The sequence below is a fragment of the Triplophysa rosa genome, linkage group LG23 (assembly GCF_024868665.1).
Source record: "Triplophysa rosa linkage group LG23, Trosa_1v2, whole genome shotgun sequence".
Taxonomy (NCBI): domain Eukaryota; kingdom Metazoa; phylum Chordata; class Actinopteri; order Cypriniformes; family Nemacheilidae; genus Triplophysa; species Triplophysa rosa.
In genome coordinates, this window is record NC_079912.1 from 13,464,855 (window position 1) to 13,483,059 (window position 18,205).

General features: G+C 36.6%; 1 protein-coding gene across 1 annotated transcript; it reads left to right on the forward strand.

Annotated features, from left to right (window-relative positions):
* The first annotated feature begins 1,029 nt into the window (after positions 1 to 1,029).
* LOC130546670 (xin actin-binding repeat-containing protein 1) lies at positions 1,030 to 16,027 on the forward strand. The gene is made up of 9 exons (XM_057322032.1): positions 1,030 to 1,114; positions 5,088 to 5,241; positions 5,731 to 5,886; positions 6,138 to 6,198; positions 6,617 to 6,976; positions 7,705 to 7,852; positions 9,752 to 9,897; positions 10,465 to 10,512; positions 11,608 to 16,027. Exons 1-9 carry the CDS (start codon positions 1,030 to 1,032, stop codon positions 15,766 to 15,768), a joined length of 5,319 nt encoding a protein of 1,772 aa, XP_057178015.1. The 3' UTR covers positions 15,769 to 16,027.
* Positions 16,028 to 18,205: the final 2,178 nt, after the last annotated feature.

The window sequence follows — 18,205 nt, forward strand, 5'->3', positions numbered from 1 at the left end:
TGAATAGTGTTTTATGACTCTTCTGTGTAACTTTTCCTGAAAACCACACAACATACAGTACAAATAAAGAACAACTGGTAGTTCAAAGTCTCCCAAAGCATTTAATAAAGTTTTGTGTACATGAATGTTTTCTGTTTTTAAGCAGTAGTATTTCTGATGCAGATGGTATGTTAGGGTTTTAACAAGAACACTGGGGATCACTAGATACAAAGCAGTCCAGCCAGCAGTCATTTATTCTTCAAGATCAATCAATAAAATCTTAAAGATTAGCCTACATGTTTACACATTTTATGTTATGAATTCAAATACTTCAAAAACGGCATTTTAGAAGAAAAAAAAACATTAATTTTATACGTATAAATTATATTGTCATATACAGAGTAAATAGATATACACTCTACACTCTCTTTTCAATCAACACCTCACTTAAACACATGGCCCACACCCAGAGAAAACTGATCTTGGATCAGACACACACGAGTAAATGATACATTGGGGACTGAGGAGAGTCAAAACAAATACTCTTGGCCCTTCCTAACCTTTTGACTGTGGCAGAGGCCGATTGTCAGATCAAGGCAGAAACTCAAATATAGTCATTGAAGTTAAATAATCCATTCATGTATTAAACACTTGACAATCCCACGGACAATAATGAGCAGAAAAATCAGAACACCTTAAGTTTCTTTTGAACTTTCAGTTTATGTGTATGTCCTATGGCCAAGCTTGGGAGGAAAGGATGTCACATTATTGCCTGTTAGTGTTTTATACTGTATATAGACGGTTTCATCTTAACAACATAAACAAACGTTACTGCGCATGCACACTTTTGTGACTCCAACTTAACTTCCGGTACACGTTCACGGTCCGTGTACGTTTTATTCATTTGATATCCTATTTGAAATCACATAACGAGAAATTGAAAAATGACTAGTTTCTCGTTTTTTCGTTTAGTTCACCAAACGGAAACTTCGTTTTTGGCCCGATATTTTATTTTTCGTTTGCCGTTTAAAAACGGATTTTGGACTCAATATGGCATTCGTACATGTGGGCGGGCGCTGTAACGCCTCTTTCACCCCACCTGCTACCATGTCTCGTTCATCTAGTGGTGGAAATGGTAATTGCATTTCAATAAATAAACAGCCCATCCGATTTAGGGCTAAATCGTGACTACAGTTCGACCATGTAATGAAATGACACTACATCTTATTGATATTTCTATATTGACAAAATATAAAAAAATATATAACAAACGAATAAAATATATTTTCACCACGAAAACTCAATGAACGAATTAAATGTTGTTTTGATGTGCGTGCGTCTGATAAAAATCTCCCGTTGCTTCCATGCACGCAAGGCAACAGACTCGCAAAGCGTTTTGGGTCCAGGGCAGGCGGCCCACCAATACAATTCAGATTATATATATTTTTAAACCAGAGCATAATAACCCATAAACACTTTGTCTGCATAGTCTAAAAGATTATGACACGCAAATTTTAATGTATTATTTGACATGAACTATCGTGATTAATATCAAGAGCAATAATAACATTGTTTAAATCTTGCAGTGCCTGTTGTTTATATGACGTGATGTACTCCTCTAACTCAACTCAAAGACATGATCATCAGCCTTAAACTTTGTTTTTGTCTTTTTTTATCATTTATATTTATTGTATACTCTTTAAATTACATTAATCTATCACATGATATAGTATTGGTGTAAATATGGCATATTTGAGCAGCATTAAACAGGAATAAACCATCTCATGCTGCTGCAGTTTTAGGATGGCTTTTGTTGATAAGTTTTTTTTATGTTTTCTTATTGGTTGAAACAACGGATTAAGTATAAATTGTTGAAATAAAAGACAGTGCACAATGACAATAATTATAGAAATTTCCTCGGAAATCAGAAACAGCCGATCCTTAAACAAACATTTATATTAGCACCAAAGCAATACTATAGCCTAGTATAAAATCCTTTTTTTACTTCATTACTTTTTTCACTCAAGGAAAAAGAGTGCGTATACGCACAGTCAAGAGCATCCGTACACATCAGTACACATATTTACGCCAATATTTTTTTTAATAAATCCGGATACGTGCGTGGAAAACAGCGTACGCACATTTCTATGCCCATTTTGTGCGTACGCCTCGTTTATACATCAGGCCTCTGGTGTTCCATTAATGAGTTTTTTTTTCTTCCCTGGTGGCACGGGCATATTCCAAGATGACAATGGCAGGATTCATCAGGCTCAAATTGTGAAAGAGTGGTTCAGGGATCATGAGACATCATTTTCACACATGGATTGGCCACCACAGAGTACACACCTTAATGTGATGTGCTGGAGAAGAACTTGCGCAGCGGTCCGACTCTCCCATAATCAATACAAGATCTTGGCGAAAAATTAATTTAGATTTTGTAACAATTTCTGAATAAACTCATGCAGACCGAATGAAAAACCCATTAATAAAGCAGATTAAAGGACCACATTTAAACACTTTATATGATATAAGTGATATGTAGGCCTATATGATATTTTTATATGAACATCATGGCGTTTACAATGTTTTTGTTGAGAAAAACAAGCACATCTAAATGTTCGGGTGAAAGTCGAGTCTGTTAACAGTAGCCTAGGTGTCGACATAGCTTACACGCAGATAAGCCGTGTTTTAAAGGTTGAAGCGATCAAGCTTCGAAGCGCTTTGTATTAATTCATTTTAAAGTAATTTCAAATTTTAAAACTGCGTTTAGCAGTTTAGATTCTCGTGTTTTTTTAGAATAATTGACGAACATAAATTGCTTGTTTTTATAGCCACTTCATTTGTCATCACAATACGGACCCCTTACGGCATTGTTCCTGCCTTTTGTTCACACAGGGCGCTTTCTGATGCAGGCAACGTTATTAATACTACTACTAATAATAATAATAATAATAATAATATGTACTTTTCTAGATCAATCCCACTGAAAGCACTCTAGCAATTTTGCAGCAATTTTCTGGGATCAACGTCTGTGAAAGGGGTGTTAGATGTGGAAGTTATACTGTATTACAGCACACTGCATAGCGTACATTGCAACACGTATTTCTGCTTAAATATCACGCACAGTTCACAGCAAGCGGTGGTTCGCGTTGCGACAATAACTTGTATTAAACTGAAGAACTGGCGGTGCCTCTTCACTTGGCTAAAGTCTCCAATATTTTGAATTTAGACTCCGATACCAAGCTCAACCGCTAGATGTCACCAAACTGTTTCTTTAAGTGCGACCAAACTACAGGACCCCTTCAACAAAATGTTTATTTAATAAAATGAACATACAACAAAATTCAACAAATTGTTTAATTAATACAATTATTATGCAATTAAAGAATAATATACATGAATATTAAATAACAAAACATAAATAGTTATATTATTAGAGCCCTAGCCAAACACAAACCGGAAGTTAAGTGGGGGTCAGGTGGGCACTCACTAAATCCTTGGTGTTTCGAGTCAGACGTGATCACCCAAACGTGTTTTTTCGTCAATTTTAACAATCATAGGTAGTTTAGCTGGTTAGAGTAAGGTTAGGGTTAGGGTGTGGGTTAGGGTAAAGGTTTCGTAAGACTTGAAACACCAAAGATTTAGTCAAAACCAACAAGCCACGCCCACGGATCTGACTCGAAACACCAAGGATTAAGTGAGTGCCGGGTCAGGTGCACGCGCGTCCGATGAAACGGTCTATAGTATAACAACTGTTTAAAATGATCTTTATTTCTTTTAACTTCGATTAAATATTGTATTTTCCCTAATTATCATCATCATTATTTGACCTGGTTTAATACAGCTTAAAAATGACTTTAAATCTTGATGTCTTTTTAAAACATGATCAGTCTCATGAAGAACACATGGGATACACAGTTCTTTAGTGCCCTTACAGGTCACAAAAATATCTTGCACCTGCAATTCAGAGACCTTAAGCTTATAGGGCAGAGAACTAAAGGAAATAATTTGACAGGAAAGTGTATGTGTGACCAGCGTTAGTGCAAAGATATATGACTTTAAACAAGGTAATTTGTCAAACAGACAAGGAAAATTACCATAGAGTAGTTCAGGATTAATGATTAGCAATTCCTTGGGTGTTAACTTAAAACTATCTGGCAAACCGAAGGTGCACAATTTGGCAAGGAAGAAATTAAAGGAAGCAATTAGTGATGCCCAGAATAAAAATTCTAAATGTGCCTCTGAATCAAAGTGAAGAGCAAAACAATTCCTTCTTCTTAATATTATCCTTTTGATTATTTTATTACTATTATTAAAATAATACATGTAATTATAATAATGATAATACAATGATTTATTACTAAATAATTTATAAAGTTATAACATTTTTTAAGTATAAAGTTTTTTGCATTTTTCTTTAAACATATTTATTTTTATTCTGTTAAAGGTTTTTATTTAGACACAACAACATGCCATAGAGTCTGGCAGCTGTTTAGGTGCTTGTTAGGCTCTCAGAGTGAGATTCCATGGTGGGGACTGACCCCAGGACACCAGTGTACAGCAGTCTCCTGTACCTCAAGCCTAAAGGGGCAAAAGTCAAATAGCAGCTTGACTATAAGTGGAGGTTCCCAGACACATAAAGTAGTAAAGTAACCTTCCTGTTAGCACCTAGTGTATCACAGGGCAAGCGTTAGGATGATCCACATAAATCATTAACATACTTCACAAGCTTATAATAAACAGAAGATTATATCTGTGCATGTGAGGCGAGCATTAATTAAATAGACAAGAAATCATTTGATCATGTTTGACCAGGTTTTCAATCAGAGGTTGGTGAAGGGTCACTAAAGATATACCAGGTGTCAGTGAATGACATGTAATGAATACTAAAATTCCAAACACAGAAATTACACATTTCAAGAGAAGACAGAGCATGCAAGCACGCACGCACGCACGCACACACACACACACACACACACACAAATAAACACACACTAACCAGGAACATATGGGCAGATATTATATTTTACATGACATAACTATTCAATAGCAGCAGCTGTTTTATTGTCTGCAATCACTGTTGTTTTACCACAGACATCTTTTAACAGTCTACAAACCTTCACAGGAGGCAGTTTTTCAAGGGTCAGGTGTAATAAACCAGCTGGACTTCGCCCATGTCTTCTGCAGAGCGAGCTCCACTCGTGATGTACAAGGAATTATCTCTAGACACGTTAATGGAGTGAAGCACATACTCTTTACCAGGTAAGATTCGCTCGCTTTAACCGTTTCATATCAGTATACATTAAATTAAAACAGAAAATAGATTAAAAAAACGTTAAGAAGAGCATGTTATTGTTTCAAAGACAGTACATTGTTTCTTCGAGCACACGATTGTTGCATACTGGTTTTCAGCACAAGAGAAACTGTTATTTATCAGATAATAACTGACATATTATCAACATCGCATGGTAATGATTAATATGAGAAAGGTTGCTTGGTTCAAACAAAGTTGTTTTCGGTGTTATTTAAAGGGAACAAATTTAATCATTCATGAAATAATGCAATTGTGCTTGATTTAACTTAAATCTGAAATTGTTATATATAAGGTTATGTTTTAAATCTGTGAGAATATACAGGTGCAATACATCCACACAATACTTTTAATTTTGCTTTTAAAGTTTGGTAGACCATGTGACTAAACGTCACAGTTCGGCCTTATGTCAATCGCCATGTGATGTGTGTTCAATGCAGGTTGAGCTGTAATGAAGTAGAGAAAGAGGAAATGGAAGTGAAAGGCATTTTGAAGAGGTCTCAGTCACTAAGGAGTGTTTCTACCGATCATGGCCTGACCTGGACTGAAGCTGGACTCAGAGACAAACGCAAGTCTGTCTCTCAGCTTGTAGCACAGTGAGGAACATCTTTCCATGCTAACATTGTAAACTGAAACTAAACTGAGGTCAAAAAATATTGAATTGTTATTTTTTTGTAATCTCTCATTATTACCATCATTTATACATTTAAATGAAAACTCATTCTATAAACATGTAAATACATGGAAGTACAAGAAACTATACTTGAACAAAGTAATTGATAAAATTCTGTTCACCAAAATTAATGAATAAAACAAATGAAATAGAACCTTATCATGTCTTCACCAGGTACCAAAACTCTCCTGGCATTAAAACAAAGACTGTTGATTCAGGTGACATAAAGCATCAGGTACAGTAAAACTCTAAACTTTACATTGTTTTTCTTTAAAAAAAAATCTTTCCCTGTCACTGGGTATGAAATAATAAAAGGTAAAATATGAGTTTAACTTTTAGTATGAAAAATATTGTTATATATTGTTATAGTTAAAATGTTATACAGAAATAAAAAAGGCAAAAGTTTAAAAGATGTGTGTTGTAGGTGCTGTGACTGGTGTCTTTATTTTAGGTATTTCAACATTATTATTTACCTTGTTTGGGGTTCACTTAAAGGGATAGTTCCCCCAAAAGTAGAAATTCTGTCATTATTTACTTACCCTCTTTCTTTTGTAGAACACAAAAAATGATATTATGAAGAATGTTCTCCACATCCTATAGTACATGAAGCCTTATATTTAATCACAATGTGTCTTCTACTTTGGCTCCACCAGCTGACCCTACAGGTCACACCGATCACCCTCAATGATGCTGATGGCAAACTCAAGAGTCCAGTGAGAAAATCAGACATAAGCGAGAGGTCCAGAACCTCTCCTCTCTCCCGCAGTAAGTCAATGGAAAACCTCCCTCAACGCAGGCCTGTGGGCACCACGGCACTCAGAGAGCTGTTTGAGTCCAAAGTCTCCATCCAGCCTCGGTCCAGGACCAACAACATGGCACATGAACCAATTGGCACTGACAAAGCACAAACACTTCCTAATAACAACAACACAACATCACAAGCAGAAGCAGAGGTTAAAAATAGCCACGATAAACAAGATGAGAAGACTGAAGTGGATCAAATGACTTCAAAGGTAAACAAATATTAAATCAATGATCATATATTAAATAATAAAATGATCAAATATTAAATTAATTAGCATTTCTGACGTGTACGTAACCTAGTTAAACTGGCGGACGATTTGCGCTTAATCTAAGGTCATGTGCACATATTAATATCAAAATAAAGCTTTATATAAAGGAATTCCCCAAAATGTGTATAACAGAGATAAAATGATTTCTCTTTCAGAATGCAAGAACAAACCCAATAACATCCCGATCTGAGAGAAGAAAGACGATTTCTGGCATTTACACTGAGAATAGATCCTTTCCAGAAGGTGAGTGCATAATGAAAGGCTTCTAGTTCAAGGTTAAACGTCAAACATTGCCAAAGTATCATCAGGTGACCTAAATGTCAAGAGAAATCTATATACAGTACAAGATACAACATTACACAAAGCACATAATATGCATAGCATGTACAGTAAGCATTGTGTATTAGTGTGGCATAGAAAATACACAATACCCAGAAACACCAGGTGTCATAACAGCAGGAGCGGGAGCTGTCCACAATGAAATGAGCTGAAAATAAAGTACAAAAAATACATGAAAATAGCATCATGCTTGTTTTAAGTGCAGTCTGAAAAGTAGGTAATGGTATGTATTCTGTGTAAGTGATTGACTCAGCCTGGTGTGGCAATATCAAAATAGCAATGTAGCTCCTAAAATAGCTGGTTGGCACTTACCCTTCCATGGGAGCCAGGCATGGTCAGCTGTTAGCAGAACAGAAGCGGCCACAGGCTTACTGACACACTTGGAGAACACACATGGCCGACAGACCAGTCACAGGATCATTACAGATCTAAATATCAGAACAATTCAGAAGGATCTAAGAGAGAAAACATTGAATGGTGAGTCAGTTTTTAGCCATTTTAAATCATTGTGCTTTCAGCATATTTCATTAAGTATTAAAAAATGATTCAACATGTTTATTGTGGCAGGACACCATTGTGTGGAATTTCTAGAAATTTTTACTCTGGTTGTATTTAAAAATACACACAAAATCAGTAAAAAAGCCTGTAAAAGTTTGTAAAATTACGTAGCTCTTTTTACGTTGTTGGCACTTTGTGGTCAGCTTGACAGCAAAACATGGTCAACATCTATAGTTGCCCACATGGTTTTAGGTAACCAGCCTAACACAATAAAGCAAAACATTTACAATATTTTGATCTAACAGTAGACTTGAGCCCATTCAGCCATTTGTGTGTGTGTTGGTTTTTTAGAAACAGGGAGTCAGATGTTATACCACCCAGATTTCTCAGCATACTCAGACTGCACACTTCACTTATGACTTGCATTCATAGCAGCTGTTTCCATTACTATAATGAGAACTGACAAAGCAATAACCATCAGTGTTTAAAAGAGACACACTTTAAAACGGGTTAAAGATTGTTGCTTGAAATGATGAAGGGATGAGCTGAATTGTTTGATGTCAGCTGTAAATTACAAATCAATGAATCCATAATTTCATTTCATTTCATTTTAATAAATTAAATGTAATTAAAATCTGTGTATCTACAACGTGTCTACTACATTAAAATAATATTAAGCCATATTAAACAGATATAAATAATATTAAACAGAATAGTATAGTAAACATAACTATTGGTAAAGTTTTCGAATGTACAGTATAGACAAACCGATGTGATGTATAAAAACATTTAAGTAATTATTATGGTATGGGTGAACTGAGGTATTTTTACTCTCAAATACATTTTTAAGTGTCTGTACTCAGAATCAGTGTTTTTACTTCAGAAACATTTTACTGCACTACATTACAAAACATACTGTATAGTACTTTTTACTCCACTAGATTTCATAAATATGTTTTTACCTTTAATACTTAAAGGGATAGTTCACCCAAAAATAAAAACTCTGTCATCATTAACTCACCCTCTTGTCATTTCAAACCTGTATGATTTTCTTTCTTCCCTAGAACACAAATAAAAAAAATATTTTGAAGAATGTTGTTAACTGGCACCCATTGACTTGCATTGTTTTTGTGTCTATACAATAGACGTAGGCTACAGTAAATGGGTGCTGCCATTGTTCAGTTACCAACTTTCTTAAGAATAGCTTCTTTTGTGTTTTGCATGCAGAACAAAGATAATCAAACAGGCTTGAAATGACAAGAGGGAGAGTAAATGATGAAAGAATCTTTATTTTTGGGTGAGCACTTTAAGTTTAAAAATCTAGTTCTTTCTTACTTTATTCTAGTATTTTTACTCAACAATTTTACTTGAGAAAAAGAATGAGTATTAGAGGTAAAAATGACACATATTAAAGTCAAAGTAAATATACTCTCATTAAGTACAGATACCTGAGAACTGTACTTGGGTAGAGTAAAAATACTTAAAACATTGGACAACAGTGAATGGTTGCTTGAAAAGCAAATTGTGTAATCAGAAGTAAATTACAGAGACAGTTTGGCACATTTTTACTCCCTCATGTACAGATGGAGATGGTTTGATTAAAAAGAAATGAGGTTGTTCAGCATCAAACTTGGTGGGTCACAGATAATGTCTCCATAAAAACTAACAAACAATATTCCTGACCAATCACATGACTGCTCACCCTCCCACTGACAGACAAGCTGTTCCATTGAAATAAACAAATAGCTGTCCCTCTACGCCTGTGGGCCACAGTTGTTAAAGCACAGATGTTAACCTTGATACTGCATCATTCCTTCATTCTAGAAATAAAGATTCAAAGTCTAACCCAACCCTGGTTCTGATGTTGATGTCTTACAGAGGATAAAAGAAGGTCGGTTGCAGACTTCAGAGACAGCTCGGCTCTACACGGACGAGAGATAACCTCTATTTCTGTCAAAACTTTGTCTGCACTATATCTGTCAAAAGTGGCAGCTGCAGAGCCTGCGGGAAACCTTTTCAAACCAGTTAGTACATATAGCTGCTTTTATTCCTCATGATACACGTGGTGACCTGTGGGGTCACAGGAGTGAAACAGGGTGAAGCAGATTGCAGGAAGAATATTTTGCTGAATTGCATGTTCAAGCATAAAAAAAGACTATATTTTAGCTTTAGTTAAGGAATCATTCAAATACCATATATCGTCGCTGTCCTTCCAAAACCTTGTATGTCCAAATTCGCTATTTTTCAGGAAATGGAAAAACACTGTACTTTTTAAACAATTAAATACTGTGATGTCATAGTCAACAAGGACATTTTTAATACTTTTTGTTGGTTAGACAATTGCAAAACCCAGTGACAAACATAAAGAGTGACTAATAATAATAATTTATGGTATAAAACAAAAATCTTGACGCATGGAGATAGGAGGTTTTAGAAGGACATCAGCGATATATTCATATAATTAACACAGTATACAAAAGTACAACTTGCCTCGCCTTCTGAAATTATTTTTCTGATCGTTTTTATCAGACACATTATCAATTAGTTAATTCATTCATTGGTGTTTACATTTAATGTTTGGTTTACTCTAGGAACAGGATCTTACTTCTCCAACTGGAAAAAGAATAAAACCATTTAAGGTAAAATATCGTTTTTTTGTGATTAACCATATTGTAATCCATTGGTGAGACACATGCCAGTTGAGAGCTTTGGCTAATCACTACTAAACATAACCTTACTGTAGACTGACTCTGTCTTTATTGTGTGTGAAAATATTGTGTTGTGTTTTACAGTAAATGAAGTGTACAGTGTAAAAAAGGAAAGAAAAACTGAAAATGTACTGGTAATTTTCTGCCAGGACAATATTCCTTTAATTAATTGTCATTTACATTAACCCTAAAACACAATGCAATGCAGTGCAACTAAAGGTCTTTGCACATACAGTACAACATTTTCGTATGCGTTTTTCATATTAGGGGCACGTTTGTACGGTGTCTCTGAATTGTCAAAACGCCTCTCAAAATGCTTGCTACGGATGCGAAAAACGCAGAAAATCGAACCCAGTCTGAATTTTTTTATGACAGACGAAAATATCGGAGGCAGTGTGTAAATGATTGATACAACGTGAGGTCGTATTTATTTTTTAACGTGCGGAAATTTCGGAAGCAAATTTCGGCCTCAATGTGCAATGGCCTAACCGATGTAAAAAAATATACGCATACAGATTTTTTACAGTGTATTGTACATCTTCATCTTTAAAATATCCAGCATTCGATTTTGTAAAGCCTTGTGTAAAGCATGTGGTACCTATTTTTTTTTTTTACAAAAGCTTAACCATTAACAAAAGGTTAACGGTTTATTTTGCATCTTCATGTAATTTCATAATTAACAAATTCTGTTGACCCATAAATCTCAGATTTATGTGAAAATTAAAACAAAAGACTGTTGTGTTTAATTAACCATACAAATTATATTTTCTCGGTCTTTGGGCTCAAAACACTGTAATTAAAATACTGACAAGAATTGTTGTTTTCAACTGTTTTCAAATGCCTGCGTTCAGCCTGCTGACATTAATACCCAGTAGAAACAATTGGCATCAAACTTTGATTTTCTTGGCATGAAGTTTGGCTTTCTCACAGATCAACAGGTATGTTTAACAGCTTTAACCTAAACATAAACATAAATATATATAAAAATAACAAGCTAATGGTTATTTTTCATAATTTTACTTTAAGATGGCTGAAGGTGCACAGAATATCTCTCAACAACATCTCATTGAATATGAAAAAGAAAATGCATCTGAATTAATCCCACCTACAAATCATCTGGAAGTCAGCATAGAGGAATGCGAGCGGCCCTTCACTTCACCACCCCCCACAAGAGAAACTATGTACAATATGCACCAACGGCGACAGAAGTGTGAGCTTAAACGACTGCTAAAACACACATGTCCAGAGTTGAAAAACGTAGACAGTTTGGTAGACGAGGAGCTGGCTGATATTCTTAACACTGACCCAGATAAAGACACTGGATACCAGTCCAGTGAGGTCCTTTCCAGGCGCTGGTTATTTGAGAACCAAGCAACAAGAGATCTGCAAGATGTCAGAAGCACATCTGGTTTGTCTGAAGAACCCTTGTGTAGCTCCCACAATGATGACAACAAACTGCAATATGTCTTTCAGACCAAAACTCAACTTAATGAGGCAGAGGAAGTGACATCAGAGGAGAGCATCAAGGTGGATGTCAAAGCCACACGCAAAATGTTTGAAATTCAATCACCAGTTTCTTCAAAAGAAAGGCAGGTTCCCTGTCCAAAAAGAAATGTTGTTTATGAGGAGCAGAGTAGATCAGAACAGAAACCAAAGACTGATTCTTGTGATTTTACTGATGGAACAAAGACATCAAACATCCACCATAACAATCTCCCAAGTGTCACAGATACGAATGAGGTATTCGTAGGTGTCTCCAGAGCCAAACAAGTCTTTGAAAACAGGTCACATGAGCAGGAGAGCATCTCTACATCATTTGACAGTCTTAGCAAAGAGGAAGAAATGCTGAAGGCCAATGTAAAAAATAGAGCCCAGATGTTTGAATCTACTCCTCTTGATAAGATCAATCAACAAACCAAAGAAGAATCAGAAACTATGCTGGAGAGCATGCAAGATACTTTAATTTCTTTATGGAACTTCAATATCATTCAAACCGACGGATCCATCCTTGAAGCTAATGAAACAGGGCATGTCAGAAAAGCCAGATATAGTTTTACAAAAGATTCAAAACCAGAAGTTCATGATGAGGAGATACTGACTGGAAGTATAAAGAACATCATGCTTCAGGTGCTACCAGGAACAAACCTGAACCCCATTGTCACCTTCCTAAAAGAAGACAGTCAGGGCAACGTGGAGATTCATAAGGTAGATGTTCCAACTCACTTACTTCCATTCACTGTACTTCAAGATAAAGACTGCAGAATTGCAAACGTGGTGCAGATTACAGAAGATCTACTTGGTCAAGAGAAGTCCCTGAGGAAAGGAGTTTTAATACAAGACTGTGGCAAAGAAACGAGAGAGATAACAGTTTATGCTCTCTTTAGCCACAGTGAAGAGAGCACGCGGATGATGGAGTTTGGCAAAATGGATTGCAAGTCTGTTTCTTCGAATCAAATAAAAATTCTGGAGCCTGAAAATAAGGATGTGAAGATAGACATCAGTTGCACAACAGGGGCTGTGACGGCAAATTCTTCAGCAACGGACCTGGAAGCAAGCAGAACCATTAATGTACAGTTAGTGCGAAGCTGCATTGAGAAGGGAGACCTTGATCATTTAAAACATCTACAAAAAACACTATCAGATGAAGATATAATTGGTTCTTCTGAGGAAATAGAGAAAACAAGTGAGATTATTTCAGGTAATGTTAAAAATATCAAAGCCCTTTTTAGTACAAATGTGAATGATACAAGCTTGATTTTAGAGTCTGCCAAAAGCAGAGAATTGAAGGTGTCATCGACAGAAAGTGTGAAAACTACTAAGACTGAAGAACTAATGCAGACACAAGATGAAAAACACTCTGAAATGGATAATAAAGGAGAAATATTTCAAGATCAAGATATCACAGATGATGGAGCTGTTCTTAAAGCAGAGCTGGTTGATGTTGTTGAAGATGATGAGTTGCTGAATCTACAAACGGCCATCAGGAATCTTCATCACGCCACGATGGAAGCTAAAGCTCTTCAACAGAGTGTCCAAGCAAAACTTCAACCTGAAACCAACCAAATCCAACAGATCACTGACCCTGGATCAGCGAGCCATGAGTTAACAGAAGTCAAGCAAGACAATAATACAACTGAGGACAAAGAGCCCTTGCAGACCTCTAAAAGAGAGCAAGAAGAGGGAAGTGACGATGGTATGAGAGGTAGCATTCAAGTAGCTCTTGAATCTTTAGGAAAGTCTAACTTTAATGTCACGAAGGGTGATTTTCGAGCTGCGATGATTTATAGGAATACAGTCAAGGCGTATGCAGGACACAAAAAGGTAACATATGATCAGTCAAGTGATAGGACTGCTGAAGAAACCAAGAAGTCTTCTTCTGGGCTTCAAACTGAACAGCAGGTTCTAAATAGACAGCATGAAGGAGTTGATACAGCTTCTTGTCAAATGCCATCTGAAAACAAAACACTTACAAAACAAATGCATGTTTCCACAAACGCTCCTCCCAAGAAACGTAAAACTCCAATTGGTCCCAAACCAGCAATCCCACCTAAACCAGATCATTTAAAAATGAAGCCCAACCCAACTGACTGTGATACCAAAGCAGACCACAAAGGACAAGTCAAAACTTCTTCGTCAAACCAACCAAATGAGGAGATTAAAGATCCCTCATCATGTCCCAAATCATGCCCAGACCCAATGTCTTATAAAGACGTCCTTTGCAAGAATTTACAGGTTAGTGGTAACACATGTGATACGTCAGTGAACATCAAGATCAATGATGGTCCCATGCAAGCTGTTGAAGAATCTCCAAAGAGCTCTGCAGAAAGGTCCACAAGGTTTCAAGCTACGCTTCAAAACTTTGAAGCGAAGGCGGGTGGATCAGTAGCACCAGTGAAACCTAAAAGAATCAAAATGGCTAAAGATCACGTGAAGAACTCCACAGAGAACATGAAAAACAATATTGAAATTCAGCGGGTTGACATCACACCCCAGTGTAACGGTTCTCCTCATGACAGCACCTCCTCCTGTGAGACCTATAAGAGGGAGAAAAACGATAAATGCGATGATGAACAAAAGAGTGAAGTGGTCAGAAGAAAAAAGAAAACGAGACGTGAAACTGAAGACGAAAGGAGGCAGAGGCTTTCGGTGCACATGGACGAGATCATGAAGGGCAACGTCACGGTTGTCATTGACATCTTCGACAAGCTGAAGAAACAAGAGGAGCTGAAAACCATACTTTCCAAAGTCGAGGAAATGAAAGACGACACCAACAAAGTCAACGTGAGCTCTATTATAAACATCTTTGAGAACGTGCCGGATTGGGTTGTGCCACAGGAGGAGACAAGTGGTTCTAAAACGGTCACGCGGGAACGTAGAGTTGGTGATTCAGATTCACCTGTGGAACCGGAGATGATGTCCTCCATGCAGGCGGCTTTTGGGGATCTAGAGAAAGCGGGGGCTGAGATAATCCATTTGAAAGAGCAAACACTTGCGAGACTCATGGATATAGAAGAGGCTATTAAGAAGGCTCTTTACTCTGTATCGACTCTTAAATCGGATTCTGACATCGTAGGGCTCTCTGGTCTCTTCAGGGAGTCGATGGTGGCGGTGCAAGGCTCACCTAACTCAGGTAACATAAGGAAAATCAGCATCGGGTCAAGTAAATCACCAAAGGCCCAGAATGGACAGGCAACAAAACCAGTCTCAATGCCAGAGTGTTTAATTCCAACGACCAAACAGAGATCAGTATCCCCAGCATCCCCTTCATTCATTTCCATTCAGTCTGCAGCCAGGAAACCTGAAGAGTCTCAGATCAGTCCCCAAAAAGCCAAAGAGATCAAACACCAGTGTTGCTGTACTGCATCTTCAGATCGGAAGCAGTGTGCCGTCGTGAAGGAGGTCTCCTTCAGTCCTGCCAATCCAAGACGTCAGGTCAGTGTGTTAGAAGTTCAGACAGCACCTGAGGAGAGAGTCATTGGTACGAAAACTATCAGTGAGAACTACGAGAAGACGGACTGTTTCGGAAACAAGTTCTACTCTTCTAAAACCTCTACGGTTGTCACGACTCAACCTGAAACAAAGACAACTTCAAAGAAGTTTATCACGACAAGTCCTGCAACAACAGAAATTGCCACATACCCAAGAATCAACACACCTTTAATCAGAGAAGACAGGCCTCCGATGTAAACACTGGTGCATGTGGGAAATTGATTTCAGATTAATGAAGGAAAATTGTTGACCACATATACAGTATAAGAGATCTAATGTATTTGCATTTAAATGTAATAGATGTTTGTACTTATTTTGCTTGTGGTTTTATTTTATGTTATTTTATTCTGTATGATGTTTGTGATTGAATGTTTTTTTATGAATATTTATGAAAGCCTTGCAGTCCAATAAGCCTTGCTATGATTTGTAATATTATTTATGTTGCATGTGAAACTTATGTCAGATTTTTCAATAAAAATAGTAATGGAAACTATGTGTGACTCATTTCAAATTGGAACCAAATGTAAAACCAGAATTAAAAAAATGAAAGGGAATGAAATATTCCATAAGAGAACCTAGCTACACTCATTCATCATTGGAAAAAGTGCATAAAACTTTGTGTCTTAACAAGATGCGCCACTGCTATTACAATAAATGGGAAGAAACGCAACACTCATTATGGCCGCTCAAAAAGGCGATTCTTGTGCAATTTAAGTTTAGCAAACCAAAGTTATGGTGCAGTTCATGTCAATTCTGATTTCTGCCAGCGATTTTAGAAATATCTGCTTGTTGTCTTGCTATGACGTAAAAAGCTGCCCGTACTTTGGTTGTACTCTACGTAAACAACTCATCATTTAAAATGGTGTATTCCAAAAGTGTTTTAAAGGTACAGTTCACAAAAAAAAGAAAAATCTTTATTTACTCGCCCTCATGTCATTGCAAACCTGTATGACTTTCTTTCTTCTGCAGAACACAAAATAAAATATTTTGAAGAGTGTTGGTAACCAAACAATATTGACCCCCATTGACTTCCATTGTATGGAGACAAAACCACTGAGACATTTCTCAGAATATCTTTTTTGTTTTTTTACTGAAGAAAAAGTTGATGATGACAGAATTTTTTGTACAGGTACAGTGGTGTGTTAACCCCTCATTGTAACTGTAGTTTCAGCCAGCAGCTCAGGAAACATGCTCAGCATGTCTGAAACCTGTTTATCCCATGGAAAGAATGGTGGCTGATAAACTCATTTTTCACAAAACCTGTTTCTGCTGCAAGCACTGCAAAAAGAAACTCAGGTAAGGATTTTTCCCTAGAGTATAACTGAAAACATTGAAATTACCTAAAAACTTGTAAATGTCCTGTAAGTGTAGTGAATTGCAAATATTATGGTTATAACTGTATATTGTATATATTTACATTTATGCATTTGGCAGACACTTTTATCCAAAGCGACTTACATTCCATTAAACTATACATTTGTTTCTAATTATGTGCAATCCCTGGGATCAAACCCGTGACCTTGGCGTTGTTAGCGCCATGCTCTACAGGAGAGATATAATATATAGATATAATGCTAGATTTGTGGATGTGACTAGAGCAGTGGTTCTAAAACTTTTTCGTTGTAAGGCCCCCTTTGTGTTAAGTGCATCGCTTTGCGGCCCCCCATATAAAGACGTATAATCTTAAACTTAGAATTTTTATTAAACCAAAAACATTCAGTTATACAATGCTGGAACCTCAATTCTTTTGGTTGGTGGTGTCATTTTTCTGATGTTTGATTGCATAAAATCTATGATAAATTTCTATATTTCATAAAATGCCACAAAATCTGTGGACCCCCTAGATCCATCTTGGGGCCCCCCAGGGGGCCACAGCCCCCAGTTTGAGAACCACTGGACTAGAGTATAATGTACAAATCAAAGCTAAATGTTAAAGAGGAAATTCTGAAGTTGCAGTTCTGTGCCAGATTTCAGACTTTCGCTCTTAAATGTTGTTTTGGCTCTTTTTTAAATGCTGACATTACATCTGTTATACAGTTTACAAACTGTTAATCTGTTATTTTAGTTCATATAGACTTTGGTACTTTAGCAATAAAAACAACCGTATAACATTAGTAAAATATTTTTTTCTTGGGTTTTAGTCTTAAAAGCTACGCTCCTCTCTACGGGGAATTCTACTGTGTTTTCCACTACCAGCAGCTCTTCAGGAGGAAGGGCAACTATGATGAAGGCTTTGGCCGTCAACAACATAAAGACCGTTGGCTACAGAGGAATGGCACTGACATCATTTAGAGCCACTGAACAAGTGTATGGTCCAGAATACTGACAGATGGTCAAACGTTGGGAAATATATAGGATTTTCTTTTTGTGGTTCTTTTCATTTATATTAAAATGTAAGGATTTAACAATAACGTTACAGGTGATTTCATAAAAGTTTGGTAAATCAATACCATTCCATATATTTTTAAATGTTTGTTACCTGTCTGAATAGTTAAAAATTGATAATGATTTAAAATCAGGAGGCTGGTTCATTGTTTTAATTACTGAACTTTTAAATAATTTAGAACATTTAAACAAAGGCTTTCCAGTAGATTCAGTTTGGCTGTAACAGCAATAACCATGTGAACACAGTGTG